The following is a 12,594-nucleotide window of genomic DNA, read 5'->3' as shown; positions in this document are numbered from 1 at the left end:
TTGCTTTTCAAAAACAAGATGTGTATTCCGAGTGTGTTGTATGTGAGGAAATATGGTACTATTAGGCCACTTCCTGGCTATATCCTTACTGTAGGTGGCACAATAAAATGATAGGCATTCTGTGTGACTTTCAAAATAACTTTCTGCTTTTTTACCTAATCTTCCATATTTAACTTCTGACAGGAATTGAACTCAAATTTCCGCCAGATCATTTTCCCAGAAGCTCTCAGGTGCTTAATGAAAGGAGAATACACTTTAGAAAGCATGCTTCATGAACTAGACAGCCTTATTGAACAAACTACTGATGGAGTCCCTTTGCAAACGCTAGTTGAATCTCTTCAGGCCTATTTAAGAAATGCAGCAATGGGGCTGGAAGAGGAAACGCACACCCATTATATTGATGTTGCAAGGTAAATAACTTACATGTGTTTCCTTTAGTGCAATTTTGATGCGTTTTCCCATCTTCTCGCTTGCCACTTCTGATTTTTGATTTGTCTCTTAAATTGTTATATAAAAGACGGTAGTTGATAATGCTTAACTTCTTATGCTGAAATCAGTGTAAATGTGAGGTATCAGTGTCTCTGCGCTTCAAAATGGTGGCAGGAGTGCTGTAACTAAGGCTTGTTGAACGAGCTTTAGTTAAAGTGCTCCTGCCACCATTTTGAAGTGCAGGGACACTGGGACACGAGATGTAGAGGCTGACAAGCATGCTAACTCAATTAATCAAGTATGCTCCAATGCACTGTAATTACAGAGCAGCCTCCTGGCGTGTCTACAGGCTCCCTGGGGTATTTAAATGATGCTTAATATTGCTTCATGTCTATTCTATTCAGTACAAAAGTGTTTTGTTGTTTTTAATGCTTCCTTCCTATTTAAAGTTAATATATTAAGCAAAAAACATTTTAACTTCCTAACTTTTTTCCTAGAATGCTTCATACTCAGTATGGCGAGCTGATTCAGCCAAGAAATGGTTCAGTTGATGAAACTCCCAAAATGTCAGCTGGCCAGATGCTTTTGGTGGCATTTGATGGAATGTTTGCCCAAGTGGAAACTGCATTTGGTTTGTTAATTGAAAAGGTATGGCTTTATTTTTCAGCATGCTCTTCAGGAGTAGCATGTTTACACAAAAGAACTAATTATTTCCTTGCCTTCATTCAGCTAAACAAGATGGAAATACCTGTTGCTTGGCGGAAGATTGACATAATCAGGGAAGCCCGTAGCACACAAGTTAATTTTTTTGATGATGATAATAACAGACAAGTACTAGAGGAGATTTTCTTTTTGAAGAGACTACAGACCATTAAAGAATTTTTCAGACTATGTGGTACCTTTTCTAAAACTTTGTCAGGTAAATATGCATCCTACAAAACAAACTGTTTGTTTTAGTTTCACTGCAGTAGGAGAATTTACCCCCTTCTCCCAGCCTTTTACACAGAATATGAGCGCAGAATAAGACTGTCTAACAATGTACCTTATTCAGCTAATATCCAAAAATATATTTCAGTCTATTTTGGATATTGCTGTCTGTGTAGAAGTGATTTTTATTCTAGAAATGACAAATATTCATATGAAATACTGTTTCTTTTGAAGGAGCAAGTTCATTGGAAGATCAGAATACAGTAAATGGACCTGTTCAGATTGTCAGTGTAAAAGCCCTTTATAGAAATTCTTGCTTTAGTGAAGACCAAATGGCCAAACCAATAAAAGCATTCACAGCAGACTTTGTGAGACAACTTTTAATTGGACTTCCAAATCAAGCTTTGGGGCTTACTCTGTGCAGTTTCATCAGTGCTTTGGGTGTGGATATCATTGCTCAAGTAGAGGCTAAGGACTTTGGAGCAGAAAGCAAAGTTTCTGTGGATGATCTCTGTAAGAAAGCCGTAGAACACAATATTCAAATCGGCAAGTTTTCACAGTTGGTCATGAATAGGGCAACAGTATTGGCAAGTTCATATGACACAGCATGGAAGAAGCATGATTTGGTGCGCAGACTTGAAACCAGTATTTCTTCTTGCAAGACCAGCCTTCAGAGGGTGCAGCTGCATATTGCTATGTTCCAGGTAATATGTTGTTTGTATAAAGAATACACTTCAGTTATCATCCATTTTTATGGTTTTAATGGAGTTAGTGTTACCATTTTTCCAGTCCTGTAAAAATAAATAAATAAAAATGGCAGTTTGGTAGCTTGTGGAGTCCAGCTGCCTTCAGGGCTGTAAATGTTACCATTTATAACCTAATCTTTTGTTGAAACTATATAAGCCATTCTTCAGTTAACCAAATTGCTGCTTACCAGCAAAAAGCACATGACATCTGCTGCCTTTTGCACCAATAATAGCCTTTTTGGCCTTTTTAATACAGCTGTACTTGAAAGGAAATTCCAGTCCTAGTGTGCGGAGTGTGTCTGTGGCTGGATCTTTCCTCGGGTCCCTTTCTCATGATTTTAGTATCTTAACTGTTTCTCCTTTTGAATAATCAATCACACATTCCCTAAATATCTGCAGTATTGATTCTAAAACAATAGAATCAATTGAACTATGGTGCTACTTAATGATTTCTGTATTGGTGCTGGACTATGTAGCTCCAGCAAATAGCTCTGTGGAACTGCTGAGGTGCTTCACCTCTTTGCTGAGCCTTTTATTTCAAAGGACAGTGCTGCTCCAGTCAGTGTCATGGACCACTGATGTGCTGCAGCTAAATGCAGAAGCAGTGCCCTTTGAAGGAAAAGGTGCAATAAGAGCTATATGGCATATCCTTTACTCAGCTGTCTGTTCTGAATTAAGCAGGTTGTGAAATACCTTGATAGAAATGATCTCAGTCGGGGTGATATCTTAAGGTGATGTAATAGGAAGTTTTATTTGATTTAAGTGCTAACTTTGGGAGGGGGGTAAAATGAACAATAACCATTTAAAATATTAATTTCTAAACTATTTCATAGAGAGGCATTTTACAGTTTTGACATGAATCCAAGATGACTTTGAATTTAAGGTGACCTCCTAAAAATTAGAGTCTAGACATAAAATTTATTTTACCATTTTCCATGTGTAAAATCTAATGTATTTGGGGGTGTCAATAGTGGTGATCTAGGCCCAGCCCAGCCAAGCCAGCAGAAACAGTAGCAGCAGCTCCAGGTTAGTGCCAGAGATCAAGGTGAGGGGGTGGGAATAGATAGGGGGCAGGCTGTGAGGTCTATCCTGTGTGTCCCTCCCCCCTACCCTACCCTACCCCATGCTCCCACTGCACAAGCCACCCTGGCCTGGGGCAAGTGACCATTCAAGCCTAAGGTCAAAGTTGGAGCTGAGCTGCTGTCTGCCTGCCTACCCTAGGCCAGTGTTTGAATTAAGATTCCCACCCCCCATAGTGATTGTGGTGGGGGAAAACTTTTTGTCTTGGATTCAAGTAAATATGGTAAATATTCTGTTTTGGCTTTAACCAATTACAAGTGGTCCTACCTTTCAGTTCAGTCTTCTCTTTGATTAAGGAAATATTTATAAAAACAAATATTCTAGACTGTCAAACAGTGATAGTTGTTATAAAAATAGTTAATAAATTATTCTGTGTACAGCACATTGTTTAAAAGTGTTGCATGAATATCTGTAATATCTTTTTATTGAGGTTTCTGTCTCTGGCACAGTACCCCTTTCTCTATTGTGCCTCTCAACCATTGTTTGTCATTATTTTTTAAAACATCCCCTCACTGTGAACTAACCAGAGTGCTACAAATACTGTTTATTCTGCTAGTTTACCATTAGTATATGCAGCAATATACATTACGATTTTTCTTTTCCCGTAAAAGTGGCAACACGAAGATCTTCTTATAAGTCGCCCACAAGCCATGTCTGTTACTCCTCCTCCTCGGTCTGCGATTTTAGCCAACATGAAAAAGAAGCTGCATACACTCAGCCAGATTGAAGCATCAATTGGAACAGTTCAGGTAGCTTCTTTTATTGGGTGTGTGTATAACTTATTGTACTTCCCCCGGTCACGTGTTGCAAGATCACCTGCCTCCTCCAAACCAGCATTCTAGTTATTAGCCAGTCTGAATTCAGGTTTCTTTGAACTTCACCTGTCCTTTCAGTCAATGTTGTCTTTCCTTGCTCAACCTATAAAGGCTAAAGATGTCGTAGCGGGTGTTCTGTAAGCAGTTAGATCCATTTTAAAAAATATTGAGTACTTTTTTTTTCTCTCTCCCCCTCCCCTTCCCTCTGCTGTCCTCCCCTCCATTTTATTCTTGATAATATAGTGAGCCAATTTATCTTACTTCTATAAAATCTTGACCATTACTTTGGCTAGGAACAGATGATGCCTTTGTCCATGGGCAAGTTGTGTCTGCACTTGTCCTGGAATAAAAATATTCTGCGATTGTCATGTACACACATCACCCTCTTAATTGAGGTTTAGCAGCCAGTTGAATCGTAGAATCATAAAAAATTAGGGTTGGAAGGGACCTCAGGAGGTCATTTAGTCCAACCCCCTGCTCAAAGCAGGACCACCCCCAGCCAAGGCTTTGTCGATCTGGTTCTTAAAAGCCCCCAAGGACGGGGATTCCACAACTTTTCTGGGTAACCTGTTCCAGTGCTTTACTACCCTCCTCATGAGAGTTTTTCCTAATGTGGTGCCAATTTTCTGTCACTGACTCAATGGTGCTGTCTTGGGATAAACCGTTACACTACCTGGCTAAAAACACATTGGATTTCTCTTGGGAGAGAACTTTTTATTTTAGGATTCTACAGACTTACAAGCCTGTTGCTTCCCTTCTTACGTACCTATAAATTATCCTTGAACACTTTTTTTTTTTTCCCTAGGACAACCAGGGCTAATTCAGGTTAATTGCTATTCAAGCCACATTATGTAAAGACTCCTGTACCTGTTTCAGTGCAAGTCTAAGTCTGGGACAGTCAGACCCAGGATAAACTCGACAACTGTTTTTTTTCCATGTTTTCTGGGAAACTTTTTCAGGATATATCCTGGGACAGTGGGTGTGGATGTTTGTATGCTTGCACTTTGTCCCAGGATTGGGTGATTTATTCTTGGATGAATGAAATGGCTGTTTATAGCTTTTGATACCATAATAAGATCCTCTGCTAAAAATCTGAATAGCAGTATAGTAATGTCCATCATTCATAAGAACTACATGGGAAAAGAATTGCATTTTTGGTATGTTTCATCTCAAAATTGTTTTCTCAACACAGGAGAAGTTAGCAGCACTGGAAGCAAGTATTGAACAGCGTTTGAAATGGGCAGGAGGAGCCAATCCTGCGTTGGCACCGGTTCTACAGGATTTTGATGCCACCATTGCTGAAAGAAGAAACCTTGTCCTTAAAGAAAGTCAAAGAGCAAATCAGGTATTTCTTACTTCAGTAATTTAGGGTTGATTTATTTGATAACTTAGGGAAACTTTGTTCAGTACTTCTAGGAGCAGTACAATAGACTTTGTTTTCCACTTGAGACTTAAAAATAAGCATAAGTCTCTTTTGGAACAAGGGCTAGCAAAGGCAGTCAGATATTTCTGTGAATTTTACTTTTAAAAACAGTTTGGAACAACTGCTATAGTGTTTACTGTCCAGGAAATGCTACCATTACCCTAGCAGGCCACTTTAATGCTCTTATCTCAACAAAGCTTTCCAGACAAGAATTTTAAGCTGCCTATACTTGTGTTTTCTATATTATGTAATTTAATGAACTTTTCATTTTCTTTTGCTTTTGTAGGTTACTTTCCTTTGCAGCAACATCATTCATTTTGAAAGTTTGCGTACTAGAACAGCAGAAGCCTTAAACCTTGATACAGCTTTGTTTGAACTTATCAAACGTTGTCAACAAATGTGCTCATTTGCATCACAATTTAATAGTTCAGTCTCTGAACTGGAGCTTCGTTTACTTCAGAGAGTGGTGAGTAAAATTGAAGGGGGCGGTGCTATAAGCATAAGTTAACAAATTTATTATTACAGACACTGCTTTATTTTTAATGCTAAGTAGTTTCGTATGTTTTTTTCTAGCAAGGCATAGATGTTCAAAGTTTATTCCATTAATGGTAAACATAAAATGGAAGCAAAATAATTGTTTGTAACAGAATAGATACAATGTCTTGTCTTTTTTCTTTTTCTCTGTAGGGCACTAATCTTGAACATACTATTGGTAGTTCTGAATGGCTTCTTTCAGCTCATAAACAATTGACCCAGGACATGTCTACGCAGAGAACAGTGCAAACAGAGAAAGAACAGCAGACAGAAACAGTTTGTGAAACAATTCAGAATCTGGTTGACACCATAAAAACTGTTCTTACTGGTCACAATAGACAACTTGGAGATGTCAAGCATCTGCTGAAAGCTATGGCCAAGGTATGAGTGAACCTTGCCTCATTCTGTTTCTGAGGAACCAAACTAGTCATGTCCAGGAAAAAAAAATATAATTGGTAGGATGTTCATGTTAAGCAATACTGGGTATATATTGAAATGAGCAGAAATTAACCAGTATGTCAAGTTGAACAGACGAACATTTTGAGATCAAAAAATTTTACCCGGGGATCTATTGCAGAAGTCCTGTACCATTGTGCAGTTTTTATGTTAATCTGACATTGGTAAAAGCAAAGACTTTCTTTTTTGTATATACATGTCTATTTTGTTAAACAAGAATTCTTAATGTATTTTCATATAGGTTGTTAAAATTTGACCTTTGTTTTCTTTGTGTGTTAATTTTCTTGAGATGATGCTCTTGAAATTTATCATCTCTGGGGAAACCATCATAGGCAGCAGAGGTTAGGGCATTTGCAAATCATTTCTGCAATATATAACAAAGCAAACTTTTTTTTTAACACAATTTCTTTGTTATAGGATGAAGAAGCAGCACTGGCAGATGGTGAAGATGTTCCCTATGAGAATAGTGTTAGGCAGTTCTTGGGTGAATATAAATCATGGCAAGACAATATTCAGACAGTTTTGTTTACATTAGTTCAGGCTATGGGTCAGGTCCGCAGTCAAGAGCATGTTGAAATGCTGCAGGAAATAACTCCCACCCTGAAAGAACTGAAAACACAGAGTCAGAGGTAAAACAGTATTTTGTTTGGTTGAAGGAAATATTCTTTTCTTCCATTCTAATATGCTAGAAGTCTCTGTCTGTCTGTCTGTCTGTCTGTAATGCTGTATTCACACTCTGATTGGTTGTCTCAGCAACCAAGTACAGTGCTGACTGAAACAACCAATCAGAGTACTCCAAGAGCGTTCTGGACAGTAGGCAGTGGTGACAGAGCTCTGCCACGATGGGGGGTCGAGGCCAGTGCTGCTGGCCTCACTGCCCCTCCCCACCCTGGCCCTATTCCCTGGAGGAGGTGGCAAAAGAGCAGAGCTGCACACTCCACCCCGGCTTGGAGGCAGCGGAGATGGTGTGGATGGAGAGCGGGAGCAAGGCCAGCAGCACTGGCCTCACTCTCCCCCCCCACTCCCTCCCCCCAGCCCTGCTGCTCCTTGGAGGTGGCAGTGGCACAGGGTGCTGGCCAAGGGGGACAGCGAGGCAAGCTTCCCCCCCACAGCCCGGTTCCTGCTCCTGGAAGGCCGTGGCAGCATGGGGTGGTGGATGGCAGCGCTCTGTCTGCACCTGTCCCCTCCCTCGCCATCATTCCTGATGGGCAGTTGGCTAGTATGGAAATAAACCTAGAAGCAGAAAACAACATGCAAACACTCAAGTTTGTCAGTATGCCAAAATAATTTCATACAGTTTCATTTCGTTTCAATTGTTTACCGATTTTCATGAGATTTTTCAAGTAATTTTACTATAAATTGAAAAACTTTACCAACCTATTATGTTTTGTAGTGTCTACAATAATCTAGTGAGCTTTGCGTCACCCTTAGTCACAGATGCATCAAATGAATGTTCAAGCCCAACATCAGCTGCAACATACCAGCCAACCTTTGCTGCAGGTAACACTTAGATCTCAAATTTTAAACTTTGAATAGTTATGCTTTTCTAAAACAAGTTCACTGATTCTCTCTTTATACAGTCAGCTTTGCAGATGTAACTAGGCTATTAGCAGTTAATAAATACTTTCAATTGAAAGTCCTTGTAGCATCTAATATTTGGCTTCAACATACAAATCCAAGAATAGTTAGCTAAGAATGTATAACAGTTTTAACACTTGTTCTTTCTGTGCTGTGTCAAATATATCTTGAACACACCAGAACCTGTTACTGTGGAACCATCTAGATAACTTATTGGGAATAAAGAATTGAACTATTGATACCACTTATTAAATTGTAGTGGGAAAGGATTAATTTTAAATTAAACTCATAATGTTCACATGCATAAAAGCATGGTATGAAAGATCCCATAAACAATCTCCATATAAACTTGTATTCCTATTTAAGAACAATCTACTACCCTTACTTGGGTTAAGCTTACATTCTTAACTCCTTTCAGTTGACAGGAATTACTTGTCCAAATTCCACGCAGGGGGATTAAACTTGGAAACAAATCCTCTAACCTTTTATAAAAACGTGGTTTACAATTTAAAAAAAAAAATCTGGGTTTTTTTTTTTTTAATTGGGTAATGGGTACTTAATACAAAGAAAACGAGAGTGGAAATAATGAGGCAGGGAAGCAGGAGAGAGAAGATCAGGTAAGGGAATCCTGCACTTAAGTATACTGAAATGCTCATGTTCATTTTCTTATATATGAACATATATCTGTAGCACATTGGTTCTACAAACTTAATATATGTATTTTACAAGGTTAAATTGCTTATTATAGTCTGGCTACCATAATCCCTTTGAAGAACTAGTGAATTAACATACTATTTTTTATATATAAAAGTGTGTGCTTGGTGGTTCAGAATTTTTTTTCCACTTAAATGTATTTTGGGTTTAGTCATCTTTCTAAATTGTGTTGCCCAACTTAAATTACTAAACTTTATTTTTACAGCGGTACGGAACAATACAGGGCAGAAGACCCAGCCAGAGGTCATGTCACAGAATGCCAGAAAGCTAATTCAGAAGAATCTTGCTACATCAGCAGATACACCTCCAAGCACAGTTCCAGGAACTGGCAAAAGTGTTGCTTGTAGTCCTAAAAAGGCTGTAAGGGACCCGAAAACAGGAAAAGGTGAATAACAGAATAAAAGCTCCTATAAAAAGCCTTCATTTGATTCTGCCCCAGTATAAAATTCAGCTAATCAATTGACTTTATACTTTTAGCTGTGCAAGAAAGAAATTCGTATGCAGTTAGTGTGTGGAAACGAGTCAAAGCCAAGTTAGAGGGTCGAGATGTGGATCTCAACAGGAGAATGTCTGTTGCTGAACAGGTAAGTTAAAAACATAGTGTTTACCAAGTTAACCATCTTGGTTAAGTTGGTTATTATTTTTTTAAAGCACAGCTTTGGAACTGCAACCTTGGTGTTGAGTGGTCTCTAGCTTTCATCTGTTAATATAAACACTGAAGTAGCATTTTTTTATGATCAATCAAGTTTATTTAAACTACCCTAACACTGTATGAAGAGGTATATGAGAATATTGCGCTCTGTCCCAATTATTTTAATTAAAATAAATGGGTTTACATCAGGGAGAAACCTGGGAAACTGGTACTGCTAATTGGAGCATGCTGGGGCGGGGAGGCAGGAAGAGTGGTATACACTGAAAGATCTTTAATGTGCTAGAGAAGTAAAAAATCCCAGTGCAAGTTAAATTTTTGTGCGCAGTCGCATGACAAAGCAGGAGACACTGGGGTAAAATGCACTAGTAATACATTTAATTTGTTCCATATGTTCCTAATCCCAATGTCACATTTACTTTAACGATCCTTCTTCCTGTGAGCAACTAATCATGCATTTCTTTCGTGCATCAGAACTGGTACTGAACTTTCCAAGTAACATAATTGTGCACAGCCACTGAAGACAAGGTTGCACAGGTCCTGGAGGGCAATATCGGTCTGTGTCTTACAAACTTACAAAGAAGTCCTTGGTTTTTATACCCAAGCAGCCCTATTAACAGTAGCGAAGCTCTTTTCACTTTTACATGTTTGTAGGATTTACATGGGATATGTGGTCCTTTCATCCCTGTGAGTTTCTGTTCCTTGGGTAGACTTAACAAAGTAATTAATTGAATAATCTTATTTATGGAAACTTCTAGATTATAACCCCTTGGTTAACTTACTGATCATTCTTGCTGTCTATTTGTGTATTTGAAAATATATTCAGAATACCCTAATTTTAAAAGTGTTTTTGGCTTTTTAATAGGTTGACTATGTGATTAAGGAAGCAACTAATCTAGATAACTTGGCTCAGCTGTATGAAGGTTGGACAGCCTGGGTATGAATAGGAAGGAAGCAGATCAGTCTGGTTCAGCGAGGTCAGACATCCACCAGAATCAACTCGGCCTCAGGCATCCATAGCTGCACCACAGCCGGTGGTGATGCATACTGGGGCTTATTCTGAGGAAACCTAGGAAATCTCGGTGCACTGGGAAGTGAATCCTGCAGGATAGCTGCACTCAGGGATACGCTAAACACAATGGTCTGCAACCCCCTAGGGTCAAGGGTGAACGCTCACCGCTTGAGCAACACGGTTGTCTTTCTGCTACAGAAGAACTGCAAACGTGTCCGGGGGTGAGCTGCAGAAAGAAATCAGAATGCTACAAACCGCAGAGTGATTTGGAACTCAATTCCACCTGACCCTGTGAACAATTCAGGAAACATCGAACCCTGTTCAAGCAAAACAGAAAAAAAGGGGCCACGAAGAAATCACAGCAAAGGAAGATTTGATGCATTCAGATTCTTGTGTTACTCTTGTTGCTTGGCAACAAAGCTGGTTGAGTTGACCAGTTAGTACAAAAGAGGCTATAAAATATGAACTTCAGAAACGGACTGAAAGCAAAGAGCTGTACATCGGATACACACTACACTGGAAGAACTTCTGAGATAGAAGAAAAAGCCTTTGTGTCTACCCCCACACACTTTACACACACACACCCTTTTTGGCTTATTCTTGTAGTTTAGGTGTACTTCCAATATACTTTTTATTTCACTCCTTGTACTTCACAGTTTAGTCAAATTAACAATTTAAATTTTTTGTTTGATAAACAAGAAATTTTCCAAAAACACTGAAAACGTCAAACATTCAATGATTATCTGAGTTGGATGGTCAAATACAAAAAGTAATTTTGGTTATTTTGAAGTCACTTCTGTGATTCTATCATGTACAGTTTCTCAGATTGTCACTGTGCATTTAAAAGTAATGAATCTAACAGGCATTTGATTTAATGTGCACTTCCCTCTGCTTGCAGTGTACACTTTTTTTGTACTTCAAAATTGTCCCTCCAAATCTCATTCTACTGTGATTGCTGTAGTTTCTTTTGTAATACATAGCTAATCCAATGTAATCTTTACCTTTTTAAAACCAGGATAGAATATCTAGTAGAGTTTTACATTGTTGATGACAGATAAACAATAAAGTGATGTTCTGGTGGAGGTAGAGTGATATGCTTTTTAATTCACTTTCTTAAGATTTTTAATTTACATTTGTAAATTAGAGTGCTTCCTTCCTGGGGGTTATACATGGAAAATAAAGGAAGGACTCTTCACTTTTCGTTCAACAGGATTTGTAAAGATATAGGCAAAGTAACTTTGCTTTACCATATGGCTTCAATAGACATTTGTTTAATAATGCATTCAGAGTGAAATTCTTACCACCAAATTTTTATTTTTTAAGTTCAGCTTTGTGCTCAGAGTATGATCATGATCAGAAAGTCTCTCTAAAAATGGCATATTCTTACTCAGATCTACTTCCTATGTGTGCTCTGTGTCAGTCTGTCTGTTGACTGAAATATTTTCCCACTTTTTTCCCACCATTTTAACCTCTTTGGACTGCATTAGCTCTGGCATACTATGGAAGAAGGTTACTTTTTTATTATTAATATTATATTTTGCTCTCACGCATAATACAGTAAGTCACAGTTACAAATCTGTTACTGGTGGGGATGTCCAAAACAGACAGCTCAACTTTCAGATTCCAGCTGAATTTGCAGGGCTGGTACAGATACAAAAAAAACCAAAAGCAAAAACATTTGCAAACTTGGCAAGTTTAATGTAAAAGCAATTGAAAGATAAACTTGGAATTCCATCATACTAGTCACTTTTCAGAGTCAAAACACATTTAACTGTTGAGCAGTTCAATTAAGTGATATTCTTAAATCAAAAGTTAGGTATTAAAGATATTGAGCCAAATTTACTACTGGCATGAACTGACACAATTTCATTGAAATTAATGGAGTTGCATCTGCTTGTGTGAGTAGAGAGCTTTTGTCCTTTGGCTAGCAGTTCTCAAATAAAATGAATTAACACCAAGCAAAAGTACTGGCAAAGCTTATATTTGAAACATTTGCACTATGTTAACTGCTCTGCATTCTCAGTAGGTTATAGACAGAATTCAGTCTCCTCTTTTGCCAGACTTTCACAGACATACACTTTGTAAGATTTTTTTAAAATTCTGATGGCCTCACTAGATATAGGGAAGGCACCAGCTATATATTTAATGATGTTCATGAGCAAATGCATTCCAATGTCATTGCTTTCTAAACCCTCTGCCATGCCATGTATTGCAAGAAAGACAGTGTTCGA

At 38.3% G+C, this 12,594-nt stretch overlaps 1 protein-coding gene across 2 annotated transcripts in view; it reads left to right on the top strand.

The window, feature by feature from the left end:
* The window catches only part of SMG1 (SMG1 nonsense mediated mRNA decay associated PI3K related kinase), a 99,986-nt gene extending 87,671 nt beyond the window's left edge, over nt 1-12,315 (top strand). For both annotated transcript variants that reach the window (XM_090024764.1, XM_090024763.1), the window contains exons 51-63: nt 184-410; nt 927-1,077; nt 1,159-1,348; nt 1,591-2,060; nt 3,794-3,931; nt 5,190-5,342; nt 5,707-5,886; nt 6,108-6,335; nt 6,828-7,039; nt 7,804-7,910; nt 8,908-9,087; nt 9,180-9,286; nt 10,217-12,315. In XM_090024764.1, the coding sequence (XP_089880890.1) occupies nt 184-410; nt 927-1,077; nt 1,159-1,348; nt 1,591-2,060; nt 3,794-3,931; nt 5,190-5,342; nt 5,707-5,886; nt 6,108-6,335; nt 6,828-7,039; nt 7,804-7,910; nt 8,908-9,087; nt 9,180-9,286; nt 10,217-10,294 (2,421 nt within the window). In that variant the 3' untranslated portion in view covers nt 10,295-12,315. The remainder of the gene's footprint in view (nt 1-183; nt 411-926; nt 1,078-1,158; nt 1,349-1,590; nt 2,061-3,793; nt 3,932-5,189; nt 5,343-5,706; nt 5,887-6,107; nt 6,336-6,827; nt 7,040-7,803; nt 7,911-8,907; nt 9,088-9,179; nt 9,287-10,216) is intronic.
* The last annotated feature ends 279 nt before the right edge of the window (nt 12,316-12,594 follow it).

The sequence above is a fragment of the Crocodylus siamensis genome, chromosome 12 (assembly GCF_052110815.1).
Source record: "Crocodylus siamensis isolate JL-2025a chromosome 12, ASM5211081v1, whole genome shotgun sequence".
Taxonomy (NCBI): Eukaryota; Metazoa; Chordata; order Crocodylia; family Crocodylidae; genus Crocodylus; species Crocodylus siamensis.
This window is presented reverse-complemented; position numbering and strand designations above follow the sequence as displayed.